General features: G+C 39.5%; 1 protein-coding gene across 4 annotated transcripts in view; it reads left to right on the top strand.

Annotated features, from left to right (window-relative positions):
• The first annotated feature begins 2625 nt into the window (after positions 1-2625).
• LOC139565273 (NACHT, LRR and PYD domains-containing protein 12-like) overlaps positions 2626-19370 on the top strand; it is a 49972-nt gene continuing 33227 nt past the window's right edge. For all 4 annotated transcript variants that reach the window (XR_011672883.1, XM_071385467.1, XM_071385466.1 and 1 more), the window contains exons 1-2: positions 2626-2716; positions 9207-9441. Coding sequence is in view for 3 of the 4 variants with exons in the window: in XM_071385467.1 (XP_071241568.1) it covers positions 9224-9441 (218 nt within the window). In the remaining variant the exon portion in view is untranslated. The remainder of the gene's footprint in view (positions 2717-9206; positions 9442-19370) is intronic.

The following is a 19370-nucleotide window of genomic DNA, read 5'->3' as shown; positions in this document are numbered from 1 at the left end:
AATAGGAGTCAACATTTTACACAGAAATACGAAATTACATCATAAATGTTTTCTTACTTTGCTGAGCTTCCATCAGAATGTTGTACAAGGAGTCCTTGGTCCAGAATAAATCGTTGTTTGGTTTTAGAATGTCCATTTCTTCTGTCGAATTCGCGCCACAATGCTAGCCAAGGTTGCTAACATTCCCATCCTCTCTTGACGCAAAGAACGGAAACTCCAAAAGTCCCAATAAACGTTGAATAAACTGATAAAACTCGGTTGAAAAAACCTACTTTATGATGTTATTATCATATGTATCAAATAAAATCAGAGCCGGAGATATTCGCCGTGTAAACCGAACGCTTTTCAGAAGGCAATGTCGAGCTCCGCCGCGCGCCTTCGAAGACAAAGAAAATTCCGGACCTGTCACTCCAAAAGCTCTTGTTCGGCCTCAGATCAAGCTAGACACCCCATTCCACCTTCCACTGCCTGTTGACATCTAGTGGAAGGCGTATGAAGTGCATGCATATCGATAAATAAAAGCCAGTTGAATAGGCAGGCCCTGAAACAGAGCCTCGTTTTCAGATTTTTCACTTCCTATATGGAAGTTTGCTGCAAAATGAGTTCTGTTTTACTCACAGATATAATTCAAACAGTTTTAGAAACTTGAGAGTGTTTTCTATCCAATAGTAATAATAATATGCATATTGTATGATCTATAAAAGAGTACAAGGCCGTTTCATTTGGGCATGATTCTTTCCAAAGTGGAAACAGCGCCCCCCTATTGACAAGAAGTTAATTGCTATATTGTAATTACTTCGCCACCATGGCCTATTTATTGCCTTACCTCCCTTATCCTACCTCATTTGCACATACTGTATATAGACTTCTCCTACTGTATTATTGACTGTATGTTTGCTTATTCCATGTGTAACTCTGTGTTGTTGTATGTGTCGAACTGCTTTGCTTTATCTTGGCCAGGTCGCAGTTGCAAATGAGAACTTGTTCTCAACTAGCCTACCTGGTTAAATCAAGGTTAAATAAAAAGAGTACTACAATAGTAATAAACCCCTCATTCATCAGTATCCTGAACATAGCTGGGTGTTTCTGGGATAGAGGGTTGATGTAAAAGTCAGTACTACAATAGTAATAAACCCTTCATTCATCAGTATCCTGAACATAGCTGGGTGTTTCTGGGATAGAGGGTTGATGTAAAAGTCAGTACTACAATAGTAATAAACCCTTCATTCATCAGTATCCTGAACATAGCTGGGTGTTTCTGGGATAGAGGGTTGATATAAAAGTCAGTACTACAATAGTAATAAATCCTTCATTCATCAGTATCCTGAACATAGCTGGGTGTTTCTGGGATAGAGTGTTGATTTAAAAGTCAGTAATACAATAGTAATAAACCCTTCATTCATCAGTATCCTGAACATAGCTGGGTGTTTCTGGGATAGAGTGTTGATTTAAAAGTCAGTAATACAATAGTAATAAACCCTTCATTCATCAGTATCCTGAACATAGCTGGGTGTTTCTGGGATAGAGTGTTGATTTAAAAGTCAGTACTACAATAGTAATAAACCCTTCATTCATCAGTATCCTGAACATAGCTGGGTGTTTCTGGGATAGAGGGTTGATATAAAAGTCAATATATTAAGATGTAAGAAATACAATAAGCAATACCCCTAGGCTATAAAGAGACATGAGACAAAACAATCATAATGAATCAGATTACATGGACGGGGGGACCTGATCCTAGATCATAATGAATCAGATTACATGGAGAGGGGGGACCTGATCCTAGATCATAATACATCAGATTACATGGAGAGGGGGACCTGATCCTAGATCATAATGAATCAGATTACATGGAGAGGGAGACCTGATCCTGGATCATAATGAATCAGATTACGGGTAGACCTGATCCTAGATCATAATGAATCAGATTACATGGAGAGTGGGACCTGATCCTAGATCATAATGAATCATATTACATGGAGAGGGACCTGATCCTAGATCATAATGAATCAGATTACATGGAGAGGGGGGGCCTGATCCTATATCATAATGAGCCAGATTACATGGAGAGGAGGACCTGATCCTATATCATAATGAATCAGATTACATGGAGAGGGGGACCTGATCCTAGATCATAATGAATCAGATTACATGGAGAGGGGGACCTGATCCTAGATCATAATGAATCAGATTACATGGAGAGGGGGACCTGATCCTAGATCATAATGAATCAGATTACATGGAGAGGCGGACCTGATCCTAGATCATAATGAATCAGATTACATGGAGAGTGGGACCTGATCCTAGATCATAATGAATCAGATTACATGGAGAGCGGGACCTGATCCTAGATCATAATGAATCAGATTACATGGAGAGTGGGACCTGATCCTAGATCATAATGAATCAGATTACATGGAGAGGGGGACCTGATCCTAGATCATAATGAATCAGATTACATGGAGAAGGTGGACCTGATCCTAGATCAGCACTCCTCCTCTGGGACACTGCTTGCCTGTATGAATCAGAACACATAGTTGTAATGTCTAGTTACAGCAGGTGTTTACTGCCATCTAGTGGAAGACACCAATAAAACACTTTATTATCAGGTGGGGAGACAGCTGATTGAAACAGAAAGTAAAGTTGTTATTTTGTTCATGGTCTATTTTGAGACGACAGAGCAGAAAACACTACATGGAGATTATTGAAAAATAAAGTAAGTATTTCTGAAAAATAATTTTATCTATTGGACCGAGTAAGAGAATGAATATCTGGAATGAGATATTACTAGTTAGTAGAACTGCTACTTGAGCTGAGTTGCTGACAGACAGCAGTTTTCAAAGTGGAAACTAATCAGTAGGCCTACATGTTATCAGTAAAACGTCTGGTAAAGATGGTGGAGGAGCTTTTCAATTATATGGTTTTATGTTTATCTCAGCGTTTCTCAATCCATTTGTTCTTACCAGCACTTACACACGTGAATCAACTAATCATCAAATATTTTAAGACAGTTTAATATTTGAGGCATACAAATGAACATTCTCAAATTAAAACCTTTTGAGTTAGTTGGACTGCTTACAATTATTAAAGGCCTACAGTAACTCACATTTTGGAGGAAAAAAACACAGCTTAACTTGGTTTCGAGTAAATTATATGTTTATCAAAAATAATGAAAGAGAGATGTCTTGAAGAAACGCGTCTGGGTTTAGAACTCTGTGTCTCAGTGCCCTGCGACAGTGGGAAGTTCGTTTTGCATGGCCCGGTGCTACAGGTGAGTGGACATTTATTTTAAGGACCAATGAAATTGTCTAACATGCGCAAACTCTGCAACCCGGGGAGCCGGGCAATGCAAAACGAATTCACCTAGTGACCATTACTTTATTTCCTTATATGAAATTGAAAGTAACTTTGTATCTGACGCAGTTCCAGAATGTCTGTTGAAACTGTGTCTCATATGGAACGTTAGAACAGCGGTGGAAACAGAACTCAGTTCTCAAACTGGAGTAAAAGTAAAGATTCCTTCATAGAACATGACTCAAGTAAAAGTGAAAGTCACCCAGTAAAATACTACTTCAGTAAAAGTCTAAAAGTATTTGGTTTTAATATAATTAAGTTTCAAACGTAAATGTAAAGTAGTAATAATTTAAAATTCCTTATTTTAAGCAAACCAGACGGCACATTTTTCTTGTTATTTTAATTTTAAAAGTATCTGGCCTAGGCTATAAATATCTTGCATTACTCATCTCATATGTATATACTGTATTCTGTACTATTCTACTGTATCTTAGTCTATGCATTACTCATCTCATATGTATATACTGTATTCTATACTATTCTACTGCATCTTAGTCTATGCCGCTCAGACATTGTGACCAATAACATTTTATTTTATTTTATTTTGATTAGGCTATATACACTACATGACCAAAGGTATGTGGACACCTGCTAGTTGAACATCTCATTACAAAATCATAGCCATTGATATGGAGTTGTTACCCCCCTTTGCTGTTATAACAGCCTCCACTCTTCTGGGAAGGCTTTCCACTAGATGTTGGAACATTGCTGCGGGTACTTTTTATTCAGCCACAAGAGCATTAGTGAGGTCGGGCACTGATGTTGGGCGATTAGGCCTGGCTCGCAGTCAGCGTTCCAATTCATCCCAAAGGTGTTGGATGGGGTTGAGGTCAGGGCTCTGTGAAGGCCAGTCATGTTCTTCCACACCGATCTCAACAAGCCATTTCTGTATGACCTCGCTTTGTGCACTAGGACAGTGTCATGCTGCAACAGGAAAGGGCCTTCCCCAAACTGTTGCCACAAAGTTAGAAGCACAGAATAGTCTAGAATGTCATTGTATGCTGTAGCGTTAAGATTTCCATTCACTAAGGGGCCCGAACCATGAAAAACAGCCTCAGACCATTATTCCTCCTCCACCAAACTTTACAGTTGGCACTGCCAGATGGTGAAGCGTGATTCTTAACTCCAAAGAACGCGTCTCCACTGCTCCAGAGTCCAATGGCGGCGAGCTTTACACCACTCAAGCCGATGCTTGGCATTGCACATGGTGATCTGTGTGCGGCTGCTTGGCCATGGAAACTAATTGCTGACGTTGCAGTTTGGAACTCGGTAGTGAGTGTTGCAACCGAGCAGAGACCATTTTTATGTTCTTCCGCGCTTGGCGGGCCCTTTCTGTTAGCTTGTGTGGCCTACCACTTCACGGTTGAGCCGTTGTTGCTCCTAGATGTTTCCACGTCACAATAACAGCACTTACAGTTGACCGGAGCAGCTCTAGCAGGGCAGGAATTTGATGAACTGACTTTGTTGGAAAGGTGGCATCCTATGACGGTGCCACGTTGAAAGTCACTGAGCTCTTCAGTACTGGTTATTCTACTGCCAATGTTTGTCTATGGAGATTGCATGGCTGTCTGCCCAACTTTATACACCTCTCAGCAACGGGTGAGGCTGAAATACTACTTCCGGCGCCGACAGAGATGGCCGCCTCGCTTCGCGTTCCTAGGAAACTATGCAGTATTTTGTTTTTTATGTGTTATTCCTTACATTGGTACCCCAGGTAATCTTAGGTTTCATTACATACAGTCGGGAGGAACTACTGAATATAAGAGCAACGTCAACTCACCATCGTTACAACTAGGAATATGACTTTCCTGAAGCAGATCCTGTGTTTTGCCTTCCACCCAGTACAATGGATCTGATCCCCGCCGGCGACCCTAAACAACGACGCCGTAAAAGGGGCAAACGAAGCGGTCTTCTGGTCAGGCTTCGGAGACGGGCACATCGCGCTCCACTCCCTAGCATACTACTCACCAATGTCCAGTCTCTTGACAACAAGGTTGATGAAATCCGAGCAAGGGTAACATTCCAGAGAGACATCAGAGATTGTAACGTTCTTTGCTTCACGGAAACATGGATCACTCGAGAGACGCTAACGGAGTCGGTGCAGCCAGCTGGTTTCTTCACGCATCGCGCCGACAGAAACAAACATCTTTCTGGTAAGAAGAGGGGCGGGGGTGTATGCCTTATGATTAACGAGACGTGGTGTGATCATAACAACATACAGGAACTCAAGTCATTCTGTTCACCTGATTTAGAATTCCTCACAATCAAATGTCGACCGCATTATCTACCAAGGGAATTCTCTTCGATTATAATCACAGCCGTATATATTCCCCCCCAAGCAGACACATCGCTGGCCCTGAACAAACTTTATCTGACTTTATGTAAACTGGAAACCACACACCCTGAGGCTGCATTCATCGTAGCTGGGGATTTTAACAAGGCTAATCTGAAAACTAAACTCCCTAAATTCTATCAGCATATCGATTGTGCTACCAGGGCTGGTAAAACCTTGGATCATTGTTATACTAACTTCCGCGACGCATATAAGGCCCTCCCCCGCCCTCCTTTCGGAAAAGCTGACCACGACTCCATTTTGTTGCTTCCAGCCTACAAACAGAAACTAAAACAGCAAGCTCCGGCGCTCAGGTCTGTTCAACGCTGGTCCGACCAATCTGACTCCACGCTTCAAGACTGCTTCGATCACGTGGATTGGGATATGTTCCGCATTGCGTCCAACAACAACATTGACGAATACGCTGATTCGGTGAGCAAGTTCATTAGAAAGTGCATTGACGATGTCGTACCCACAGCAACGATTAAAACATTCCCAAACCAGAAACCGTGGATTGATGGCAGCATTCGCGTTAAACCGCTGCTTTTAACCAGGGCAAGGTGACCGGAAACATGACCGAATACAAACAGTGTAGCTATTCCCTCCGCAAGGCTATCAAACAAGCTAAGTGCCAGTATAGAGACAAAGTAGAGTCGCAATTCAACAGCTCAGACACAAGAGGTATGTGGCAGGGTCTACAGTCAATCACGGATTACAAAAAGAAAACCAGCCCCGTCGCGGACCAGGATGTCTTGCTCCCAGACAGACTAAATAACTTCTTTGCTCGCTTTGAGGACAATACAGTGCCACTGACACGGCCCGCTACCAAAACCTGCGGGCTCTCCTTCACTGCAGCCGAGGTGAGTAAAACATTTAAACGTGTTAACCCTCGCAAGGCTGCAGGCCCAGACGGCATTCCCAGCCGCGTCCTCAGAGCATGCGCAGACCAGCTGGCTGGTGTGTTTAAGGACATATTCAATAAATCCTTATCCCAGTCTGCTGTTCCCACCATTGTTCCTGTTCAAGAGGGCCACCATTGTTCCTGTTCCCAAGAAAGCTAAGGTAACTGAGCTAAACGACTACCGCCCCGTAGCACTCACTTCCGTCATCATGAAGTGCTTTGAGAGACTAGTCAAGGACCATATCACCTCCACCCTACCTGACACCCTAGACCCACTCCAATTTGCTTACCGACCCAATAGGTCCACAGACGACGCAATCGCAACCACACTGCACACTGCCCTAACCCATCTGGACAAGAGGAATACCTATGTGAGAATGCTGTTCATCGACTACAGCTCAGCATTTAACACCATAGTACCCTCCAAACTCGTCATCAAGCTCGAGACCCTGGGTCTCGACCCCGCCCTGTGCAACTGGGTCCTGGACTTCCTGACGGGCCGCCCCCAGGTGGTGAGGGTAGGTAACAACATCTCCACCCCGCTGATCCTCAACACTGGGGCCCCACAAGGGTGCGTTCTGAGCCCTCTTCTGTACTCCCTGTTCACCCACGACTGCGTGGCCATGCACGCCTCCAACTCAATCATCAAGTTTGCGGACGACACTACAGTGGTAGGCTTGATTACCAACAACGACGAGACTGCCTACAGGGAGGAGGTGAGGGCCCTCGGAGTGTGGTGTCAGGAAAATAACCTCACACGCAACGTCAACAAAACAAAGGAGATGATTGTGGACTTCAGGAAACAGCAGAGGGAGCACCCCCCTATCCACATCAACGGGACAGTAGTGGAGAAGGTGGAAAGTTTTAAGTTCCTCGGTGTACACATCACGGACAAACTGAATTGGTCCACCCACACAGACAGCGTTGTGAAGAAGGCGAAACAGCGCCTCTTCAACCTCAGGAGGCTGAAGAAGTTCAGCTTGTCACCAAAAGCACTCACAAACTTTTGCAGATGCACAATCGAGAGCATCCTGTCGGGCTGTATCACCGCCTGGTACGGCAACTGCTCCGCCCACAACCGTAAGGCTCTCCAGAGGGTAGTGAGGTCTGCACAACGCATCACCGGGGGCAAACTACCTGCCCTCCAGGACACCTACACCACCCGATGTCACAGGAAGGCCATAAAGATCATCAAGGACAACAACCACCCGAGCCACTGCCTGTTCACCCTGCTATCATCCAGAAGGCGATGTCAGTACAGGTGCATCAAAGCAGGGACCGAGAGACTGAAAAACAGCTTCTATCTCAAGGCCATCAGACTGTTAAACAGCCACCACTAACATTTAGTGGCCGCTGCCAACATACTGACTCAACTCCAGCCACTTTAATAATGGGAATTGATGGAAATTATGTAAAAATGTATCACTAGCCACTTTAAACAATGCCACTTAATATAATGTTTACATACCCTACATTACTCATCTCATATGTATATGTATATACTGTACTCTCTATCATCTACTGCATCTTGCCATCTTTATGTAATACATGTATCACTAGCCACTTTAAACTATGCCACTTTATGTTTATATACCCTACATTACTCATCTCATATGTATATACTGTACTCGATACCATCTACTGCATCTTGCCTATGCCGTTCTGTACCATCACTCATTCATATATCTTTATGTACATATTCTTTATCCCTTTACACTTGTGTGTGTATAAGGTAGTAGTTGTGGAATTGTTAGGTTAGATTACTTGTTGGTTATTACTGCATTGTCGGAACTAGAAGCACAAGCATTTCGCTACACTCGCATTAACATCTGCTAACCATGTGTATGTGACAAATAAAATTTGATTTGATTTGATTTGAAATAGCCGAATCCACTCATTTGAAGGGGTGTCCACATACTTTTGTATATATAGTGTACATGCTCTGTCCTGCTACTGGTAGGCCTATAACATTATGTGAACTGATCTGAACAGGTTTAGGCTGGTCATTTAGGATATGTAGGCTATAGCCGAGGTATAGACCTTGATCTGCATATCACTAACAAAACTCTACTATACATTATAACCTAGCCTACTTTACATAATATAAAATCTCTTACTTGATGCAAAAAACCTTTCTGAATGGATCAATGATTTCCCCCTCAGATCAATCATGCCCGTTTGAGCACATCTGTCTACATTCTCAGATACGTTTAGAAAAGAACAGATTGAAAGACAATACATAGCCTACTGTTAGTGAATACAAATAATTGTGAGACATGGCCTTGTGTGGCTGCACTGTCTAGAACTACCTTAACAAACAGTGACTTAATAATAATAATAAGTCACTGTTTGTTATTATTATTATTATTATTATTGTTGTTGTACTGTCTATAACTACCTTAACAAAGTGACTTATTTTTTATTATTGACGGTTACCATGGAGATAAAATGTCACAACTACATGTTCATGTGATTGCATTAAATCACCTGACTGTTTCGATATGTCTGTTAGTAAATGTTTTATTTCTCAAAGAGATAATGAATAAAGGAGAACAATTGACAATCAATAATTAGTTGTCACTCTGTTAACCACAACCAACATGTTGGATCTCTGTTTAGGGGTTGAGTGCTCTAAAATGAGTCTCTCTGGGGAGAGAGAGGAGGGGGGCCCTGCCTCTAAAAGGAGTCGCTCTGGGGAGAGAGAGGAGGTGGGCCCTGCCTCTAAAAGGAGTCTCTCTGGGGATAGAGAGGAGGGGGGCCCTGCCTCTAAAAGGAGTCGCTCTGGGGAGAGAGAGGAGGGGGGCCCTGTCTTTAAAAGGAGTCTCTCCGGGGAACATGACACCAAATCTAAGAGGTGAGACGACAATTTTGTTTAAAAATTATTAAGAGTTTATTTCCAAAAAGCTATATCCACAATTTTTTCACATTTGTTTTTTTCATCAGAAATGATTGCTTATTGGGTACCTTTCTATATTACTGTTCTCCAATTTTTTAAGAATATATTTTAGATGTGCATTTTTTTGTTTAGCAAAACTCTATACAGTATATCCATTGTTTAGCAGGAATGGAATGTTGGTATCCTGTATATCTGACTGTGATGTGTGGTTGTCTCACCTAGATATCTATATATCCATTGTTTAACAGGAATGGAATGTTGGTATCCTGTATATCTGACTGTGATGTGTGGTTGTCTCACCTAGATATCTATATATCCATTGTTTAACAGGAATGGAATGTTGGTATCCTGTATATCTGACTGTGATGTGTGGTTGTCTCACCTAGATATCTATATATCCATTGTTTAACAGGAATGGAATGTTGGTATCCTGTATATCTGACTGTGATATGTGGTTGTCTCACCTAGATATCTATATATCCATTGTTTAACAGGAATGGAATGTTGGTATCCTGTATATCTGACTGTGATGTGTGGTTGTCTCACCTAGATATCTATATATCCATTGTTTAGCAGGAATGGAATGTTGGTATCCTGTATATTTGACTGTGATATGTGGTTGTCTCACCTGGCTATTTTAAGATACCATATCTTAATTTGACCCAATTTGCTACAGCAGGAAAATAATCCTGAAGCAACAGGAAATGTGAATTATTTCTTGGATTATAATTCATAAAAAATAATTGTAGGGGTTGGTACATTTTTCATCAGGGCAAATCAAGTTTGAAATGTTTTATGTGGAAATTACAAACTATAGAAGCCTTTTTAAGGCTTGAATATACTACAATAGGGCAAACGTATTCTAAGTAACTCTGGGCCAGGTTTCCCGTAGCGATGGAATTTAGGGTTAAAAAAGAAAACGACCATCTGCTAAATTACTAAAATGTCAAATATAAATGTTTTCTTAAAATATATTTAAAAAAAATGTATGTCACATACAGACCAATCAAAAGTGTGGACCCATTCCAGAGAATGAGTAAGTGTGTCCAAATTTTTGACTGGTACTGTATATGTAATAACATGTAGTTATTTGTTCCAGTTGACTGGTACTGTATATGTATTAACATGTAGTTATTTGTTCCATTTGACTGGTACTGTACTGTATATGTAATAACATGTAGTTAATTGTTCCAGTTGACAGGTACTGTATATGTATTAACATGTAGTTATTTGTTCCATTTGACTGGTACTGTATATGTAATAACATGTAGTTATTTGTTCCATTTGACAGGTACTGTATATGTATTAACATGTAGTTATTTGTTCCATTTGACTGGTACTGTATATGTAATAACATGTAGTTATTTGTTCCATTTGACTGGTACTGTATATGTAATAACATGTAGTTATTTGTTCCATTTGACAGGTACTGTATATGTATTAACATGTAGTTATTTGTTCCATTTGACTGGTACTGTATATGTAATAACATGTAGTTATTTGTTCCATTTGACTGGTACTGTATATGTAATAACATGTAGTTATTTGTTCCATTTGACTGGTACTGTATATGTAATAACATGTAGTTATTTGTTCCATTTGACAGGTACTGTATATGTAATAACATGTAGTTATTTGTTCCATTTGACTGGTACTGTATATGTATTAACATGTAGTTATTTGTTCCATTTGACTGGTACTGTACTGTATATGTATTAACATGTAGTTATTTGTTCCATTTGACAGGTACTGTATATGTATTAACATGTAGTTATTTGTTCCATTTGACTGGTACTGTATATGTAATAACATGTAGTTATTTGTTCCATTTGACTGGTACTGTATATGTAATAACATGTAGTTATTTGTTCCATTTGACTGGTACTGTATATGTAATAACATGTAGTTATTTGTTCCATTTGACTGGTACTGTATATGTAATAACATGTAGTTATTTGTTCCATTTGACTGGTACTGTATATGTAATAACATGTAGTTATTTGTTCCATTTGACTGGTACTGTATATGTAATTAACATGTAGTTATTTGTTCCATTTGACAGGTACTGTATATGTATTAACATGTAGTTATTTGTTCCATTTGACTGGTACTGTATATGTATTAAACATGTAGTTATTTGTTCCATTTGACTGATACTGTATATGTATTAGCATGTAGTTATTTGTTCCAGTTGACTGGTACTGTATATGTATTAACATGTAGTTATTTGTTCCATTTGACTGGTACTGTATATATATTAACATGTAGTTATTTGTTCCATTTGACTGGTACTGTACTGTATGTGTATTAACATGTAGTTATTTGTTCCATTTGACAGGTACTGTATATATATTAACATGTAGTTATTTGTTCCATTTGACCAGCCCAGCCTCACATTCAATTCGCGCATATATGTACAAAATGTATTTCAGCAGATTTCGTGCGTTTTTGTGCATTTTTGGGGTGGTTCAATTCGTTTGAAAATACACAAATTTCTGTGCTACTTAATTCGTGCGAAAATACACGAATTTCTGTGCTACTTAATTCGTGCGAAAAGACACGAATTTAACCAGTAGGCGACACACAAGCCGTTGCAACAACCATAGATCGCCTGTATTTATTTATTTTACGTTATGAATATATAGATATTTTGTCTTTTTTTAACCATTTAACCATAAGAGGTTATATATATATTGTCTTTATTTAATCCCTATTAAAACATTGTGGTTTTATGCCTATATGTACTGTTTTCGATTTTTCTGAACAGACTTTTCAGGATAGAATGAATGTAAGCAATGCATGATGGTTAATGGTGTTTTATTCGGTTGTAGTTCCATGTATTTCTTAAAAAATAAACGTGTAAACCATTTTTATTGAACAGAATGTAACTGAAAATACAATGGCAGCCTTGCCATTGTCCATCAATAACAAAACTTTTTTTGTCGTATAACATTTGGGGAAACGTATGCAGTCATTGTAGTCTTACATTTTGTTGGCCAACCAAAATTACCAAAACGTTAACCCATAATAAGGCTAGGGTGGCTGAGTGTAAATACATGGCTCTGAGTGTAAGCACCTTTTCACTAGAAACGTTCTTGTGTTCAAATTACCGTCAGTGCGAAATAGCTAGAAAGCTTTCGTATTTCCACTTGGCTGCACCTACGGTTACGATAACGATAAATCAAGTGCAATACCTGCGTCGACCTGTGTCGAGCAGCAAAACACCGGAAAGCTTCTAGCCTACCGGAAAGTTACAAGAAGAACAAGAATAGTTACCTCATCCGGTCATGTGACACTCTGGATGCCCCCTAAAAGCAATTTCAACCGTTTTGAAAAATGACGCCTGGTAACCCCAAAAAAATACCAGGTGCATGAAAAGTTTGGACTTAGAATATTTTTTGAAAACCTCCATAAATCACTCAGGCCATTGACTGGAGAAGAAAAAACATAAAATATTTTCCAGAAGAAAAAACAGAATATTTTTTGAATACCTCCATAAATCACTCAGGCCAGCACCCATTGATTTGGGGCGGTAGTATAGCGCTCCCAGAGCGGGTATGGAAGTCTGGATCCCCCCTAAAAGCATTTAAGGCTCTGTGTGTCTTTAAGCACCATACTTTTTCACTCCATCCTTGCTGTGTGTGTGTGTGTGTGAGAGAGCTTTTCTTTGACATCTGTTTAGCGAAATTACTGATTTACAGTTCATGAGGGTTGACCGATTCACACATTTAAAGTTTTGGAAAGATCTGACTTTTTTAAACCTTCGAAACAGCACCTATGACCCCATTTTAAGGCACTTCCGGTTGGCACAGGAAGCTATAAGTAAATACATATCCTGATCGGGGTATGCTTTTACAGAATCCTGAGTTTTAAGTCTATACGTTATGAACTGACTGATTTACACAGGGTTGAATGCACTATATATCACAAACTGCTGGTTGGGTATGGCAAAACACTTTTAGGGTGATTTTATCACTTCCGGTTGCTCCAGGAAGCTTAGAATCAACACAGGTAGACCTCATAGTGGCTTGATGGATTGTCATTGAAGACAGGTTCATAAGACATTCATAACCCACATAGGCTTCAGGTTGAATTTAGGGGTGCAGGCAATGTGTTCCTATGGGGTGAGATGTCATTGTAAACTGTTTGATGTAAACACCTTTTAACTGTTAAGGGTTAATGCCACACGGTCAATGTTAGGCTTGCACAGAGACCTTAGGAACGTTCCTGAGGTCAAATTGTGCTTCTAAACCTTAACAGTTCTCTCTCTGTCTCCCAAAAGCAAAAGACTTGAAATGTAGGTCAAGGGTCATCTTCTTGTCACTGTCGCTGCGCTCAGACCGAGCAAGCTACGGTCAAGCGGGGCATCTCGTTGAACTCGGCACGGCTATGGTGATGTCATTTTTAGTGGTGATTTCAGAATGCTATTTTGGTGGTTTTTCACTGTTGAAACATATTGCAAATGCACAAAAGTCAACTAGCAAGTCAGTGTCCATCAGCCAATTAGATATTTTCAGACACCAAACTGATGCCATCTGACTCCAAACTCACTTTTTCCAACTCGTTTAGAAGCCAACTATCACATATTTCAGAGCAGGCCCAAAATTCACAGCGCCTTCCATTTAAACCATAATAAAACAAATAATACGTAGTTATGTTCTAGCTGCGGGTCCAGTTTTCACATTATGTTTAGCCCTATGTGAGGCGACCTCGAATCCCAAGTTTCGGCTCGATAGGTCATTCGGTGCCCGAGCAAAACCTTAATTGGTGCTGAAATTCCACTTTTTTCCATGCCTTGCTACGGGGTCCTTGAATGAGCTATCGGACAGAAATGTCGGGGTCCGTCTCTATGGGCCGAGCCGGTTTCAATGCACCTAGTCTTGCAACTCTGGGACTTTTCTAAATGTCACCATTTTGTAATGCTCAAAATGAATTGAAGTCAATGCAAATGCACCAATGCTTTTTATCGGTCCGAGAACCTTCTAGAGCCACATAACTCACCGTGCTTAATCGACCTGAGCTCTAGAACAGGTTTGTAAAGTTTCAGAACTCTAGGTCTGACGGTTCTTTAAAAGTTCAAACAAAAGTAACTAAGGTGAATGCACCAATTTGTAAGTCGCTCTGGATAAGAGCGTCTGCTAAATGACTTAAATGTAAATGTATTGCAGGCATTGTCTGCCTCTAAGCCCCTCAGTGTGTCACTCCATCCTTTCTGTGTGGGTGTGTAAATTTTTCCTTGAAATCTGATGGGATGAATGACTGATTTACAGTTCATGAGGGTTGCCTATTCACATATATTAAGTTATGGAAAGATTTGACTTTTTTAACCCTTCGAAACAGCCCGTTTGACACCAATTATGGCACTTCCGGTTGGCACAGGAAGCTGAAAGTAAACACATATCCTCATTGGAGTGGGCTTTTACAGAATCCTGAGTTTTAAGTCTATACGTTAAGAACTCACTGATTTACATAGGGTTGAATGCACTATTTCTCTCAAACTGCAGGTTGGGTATGGCAAAAACACTTTTAGGGTGATTTAAAATCGAATCTACACAGGTAGACCTCATAGTGGCCTGATGGATTGTCATCGAAGACAGGTTCATAAGGCATTATTAACCCACATAGGCTTCAGGTTGAATTTAGGGGAGCAGGAAATGTATTCCTATGGGGAGACATGTCATTGTAAACTGTTTGATGTAAACACCTTCTTTTAACTATTAAGGGTTAATGCCACACGGTCAATGTTAGGCTTGCACAGATCGGGAGGACCTTAGGAACGTTCCTGAGGTCAAATTGTGCTTCTAACCTTAACGGTTCTCTCTCTGTCTCCCAAAAGCAAAAAAATATGAAATTGAGGTCAAAGGGTCATTTGGGTCCTTCTTCTTGTCCCTGTCGCTGCACTCAGACCGAGCTAGCTACGGTCAAGCGGGGCATCTCGTTGAACTCGGCACGGCCTGGAGATAATGGCAATGCCATTTCAGGCTTTGTGTGTCTTTAAGCACCGTACTTTTTCACTCCATCCTTTTATCCTCTTTTCTTCGTGGTATCCAATCGCTAGTAATTACTATCTTGTCTCATCGCTACAACTGCCGTATGGGCTCAGGAGAGACGAAGGTTGAAAGCCACGCGTCCTCCGAAGCACAACCCAACCAAGCCGCACTGCTTCTTAACACAGTGCGCCTCCAACCCGGAAGCCAGCCGCACCAATGTGTCGGAGGAAACACCGTGCACATGGCCCCCTTGGCTAGCGCGCACTGCCCCCGGCCCGCCACAGGAGTCGCTGGAGCGCGATGAGACAAGGATATCCCTACCGGCCAAACCCTCCCTAACCCGGACGACGCTAGGCCAACGGACCTCCCGGTCGCGGCCGGCTGCGGCAGAGCCTGGGCGCGAACCCAGAGACTCTGGTGGCGCAGCTAGCACTGTGATGCAGTGGCAGAGCTTCGAGACCCACTTAAAAAATGTTCGTCTGAACACACTGCAACTGGATCTGTAATAAAAAAAAAATTTAACTCCTTTTTGTGAACATGACCAATTTGTCAATGTACGATTTCTCTTAAATTACGATAGATAAATGGCTGGTTCTTTTTTTCCTGACACCGTATGCTTATGTACTTTGACGTGAAGCGGTCAAATTAGCACCCTACTTTACGTTTTTGACCTTTAATCCCAGAAAAATGGCCATAACTCAAAAAGCGTTGAGGCCTCGACGCCATCTTGTTCGGGGCCAACTGTCCATTACGTCTTCGAAATATTTTCAGTTTAGGAGAAAAGGCCACATGCATTTGCAATGTGCTTGTGCATTTGCAATATTATTTATTTTCCCTCTGGTGGGAATTTCCTAGACTGCGGAAAAATGACCAAAATGTGTTATTTTTATAAAACGGAAACCGAACGTCCGAGAGATTTAGTTTGATGACTTCCTGAAAGATCTCTCCCCCGCGCACGGCCCGACGCCGTCCGCGAATTTTAGAAACGTTGCAGGACGTCTAGTAAGGGACCTTACATTTGCAATGTGGCGTTTCTCACTAACCATATGGCGAGTGCTAAAATGTTCCCTTAAGGTATGGAAAGGCCTTGGAAAGGCCATAAGTGTAAGCCAACATAATTCATTATTTTACATTAACATGTAATACATGCATTATGAAGAAAATGGTGTAATTTAGGCTCCACGAAATATGAAATGGGTTATGAAGAAAATCGTGTATGGTTGCCTACATGACAAAAAGGCGTTCTGATTACAAGTGCACCAGTATCCAAAGTATTAAGCGAAATCAAGCACAGAAAACAGCATTGGCATTAATAAAACAATATTTCCCACGAATTAAGTCGCAGGTAAATGTGCGTCTTTTCTCAAAAAGTCTGTTCAGCAAGTCTAAAACAGTACATATAGGCATACAACGACACATTTTAAAACATGGTTAAACAAAGACAACATTTCTGTATATTCATGACGTTGAATTAGCCATTAAGAAGAACAAAAATGAAATATAAATTATCGCGTCTATATGGTTGTTGCAAAGGCTTGTGTCGCCTACTGGTTAAATTCGTGTCTTTTCGCACGAATTAAGTAGCACAGAAATTCGTGTATTTTCAAACGAATTTAACCAGCCCAAACCAGCCCAAAAATGCACAAAAACGCACAAAATCTGCTGAAATACATTTTGTACATATATGCGCGAATTGAATGTGAGACTGTGTTGCTTTGACTGGTACTGTACTGTATATGTATTAACATGTAGTTATTTGTTCCATTTGACTGGTACTGTATATGTAATAACATGTAGTTATTTGTTCCATTTGACTGGTACTGTATATGTATTAACATGTAGTTATTTGTTCCATTTGACTGGTACTGTATATGTATTAACATGTAGTTATTTGTTCCATTTGACAGGTACTGTATATGTATTAGCATGTAGTTATTTGTTCCATTTGACTGGTACTGTATATGTATTAACATGTAGTTATTTGTTCCATTTGACTGGTACTGTATATGTATTAACATGTAGTTATTTGTTCCATTTGACAGGTACTGTATATGTATTAGCATGTAGTTATTTGTTCCATTTGACTGGTACTGTACTGTATGTGTATTAACATGTAGTTATTTGTTCCATTTGACAGGTACTGTATATGTATTAAATATGTAGTTATTTGTTCCATTTGACTGGTACTGTATATGTAATAACATGTAGTTATTTGTTCCATTTGACAGGTACTGTATATGTATTAACATGTAGTTATTTGTTCCATTTGACTGGTACTGTACTGTATGTGTATTAACATGTAGTTATTTGTTCCATTTGACAGGTACTGTATATGTATTAAATATGTAGTTATTTGTTCCATTTGACTGGTACTGTATATGTATTAGCATGTAGTTATTTGTTCCATTTGACAGGTACTGTACTGTATGTGTATTAACATGTAGTTATTTGTTCCATTTGACAGGTACTGTATATGTATTAAATATGTAGTTATTTGTTCCATTTGACTGGTACTGTATATGTAATAACATGAAGTTATTTGTTCCATTTGACAGGTACTGTACTGTATGTGTATTAACATGTAGTTATTTGTTCCATTTGACAGGTACAGTATATGTATTAAATATGTAGTTATTTGTTCCATTTGACTGGTACTGTATATGTATTAACGTGTAGTTATTTGTTCCATTTGACTGGTACTGTATATGTAATAACATGTAGTTAATTGTTCCATTTGACTGATACTGTACTGTATGTGTATTAACATGTAGTTATTTGTTCCAGTTGACTGGTACTGTATATGTATTAAATATGTAGTTATTTGTTCCATTTGACTGGTACTGTATATGTATTAACATGTAGTTATTTGTTCCATTTGACAGGTACTGTATGTGTATTAACATGTAGTTATTTGTTCCATTTGACTGGTACTGTATATGTAATAACATGTAGTTATTTGTTCCATTTGACTGGTACTGTATATGTAATAACATGTAGTTATTTGTTCCATTTGACTGGTACTGTATATGTATTAACATGTAGTTATTTGTTCCATTTGACTGGTACTGTATATGTAATAACATGTAGTTATTTGTTCCATTTGACTGGTACTGTATATGTAATAACATGTAGTTATTTGTTCCATTTGACTGGTACTGTATATGTAATAACATGTAGTTATTTGTTCCATTTGACAGGTACTGTATGTGTATTAACATGTAGTTATTTGTTCCATTTGACTGGTACTGTATATGTAATAACATGTAGTTATTTGTTCCATTTGACTGGTACTGTATATGTAATAACATGTAGTTATTTGTTCCATTTGACTGGTACTGTATATGTAATAACATGTAGTTATTTGTTCCATTTGACTGGTACTGTATATGTAATAACATGTAGTTATTTGTTCCATTTGACTGGTACTGTATATGTATTAACATGTAGTTATTTGTTCCATTTGACTGGTACTGTATATGTATTAACATGTAGTTATTTGTTCCATTTGACTGATACTGTATATGTATTAACATGTAGTTATTTGTTCCATTTGACTGGTACTGTACTGTATATGTATTAACATGTAGTTATTTGTTCCATTTGACTGGTACTGTATGTGTATTAACATGTAGTTATTTGTTCCAGTTGACTGGTACTGTATATGTATTAAACATGTAGTTATTTGTTCCAGTTGACTGGTACTGTACTGTATATGTAATAACATGTAGTTATTTGTTCCATTTGACTGGTACTGTATATGTAATAACATGTAGTTATTTGTTCCATTTGACAGGTACTGTATATGTAATAACATGTAGTTATTTGTTCCATTTGACTGGTACTGTACTGTATATGTAATAACATGTAGTTATTTGTTCCATTTGACTGGTACTGTAT

The sequence above is a fragment of the Salvelinus alpinus genome, chromosome 36, assembly GCF_045679555.1.
Source record: "Salvelinus alpinus chromosome 36, SLU_Salpinus.1, whole genome shotgun sequence".
Taxonomy (NCBI): Eukaryota; Metazoa; Chordata; class Actinopteri; order Salmoniformes; family Salmonidae; genus Salvelinus; species Salvelinus alpinus.
The sequence above is the reverse complement of the archived record's forward strand: the minus strand, read 5'-3'. Positions and strand labels throughout refer to the sequence as shown.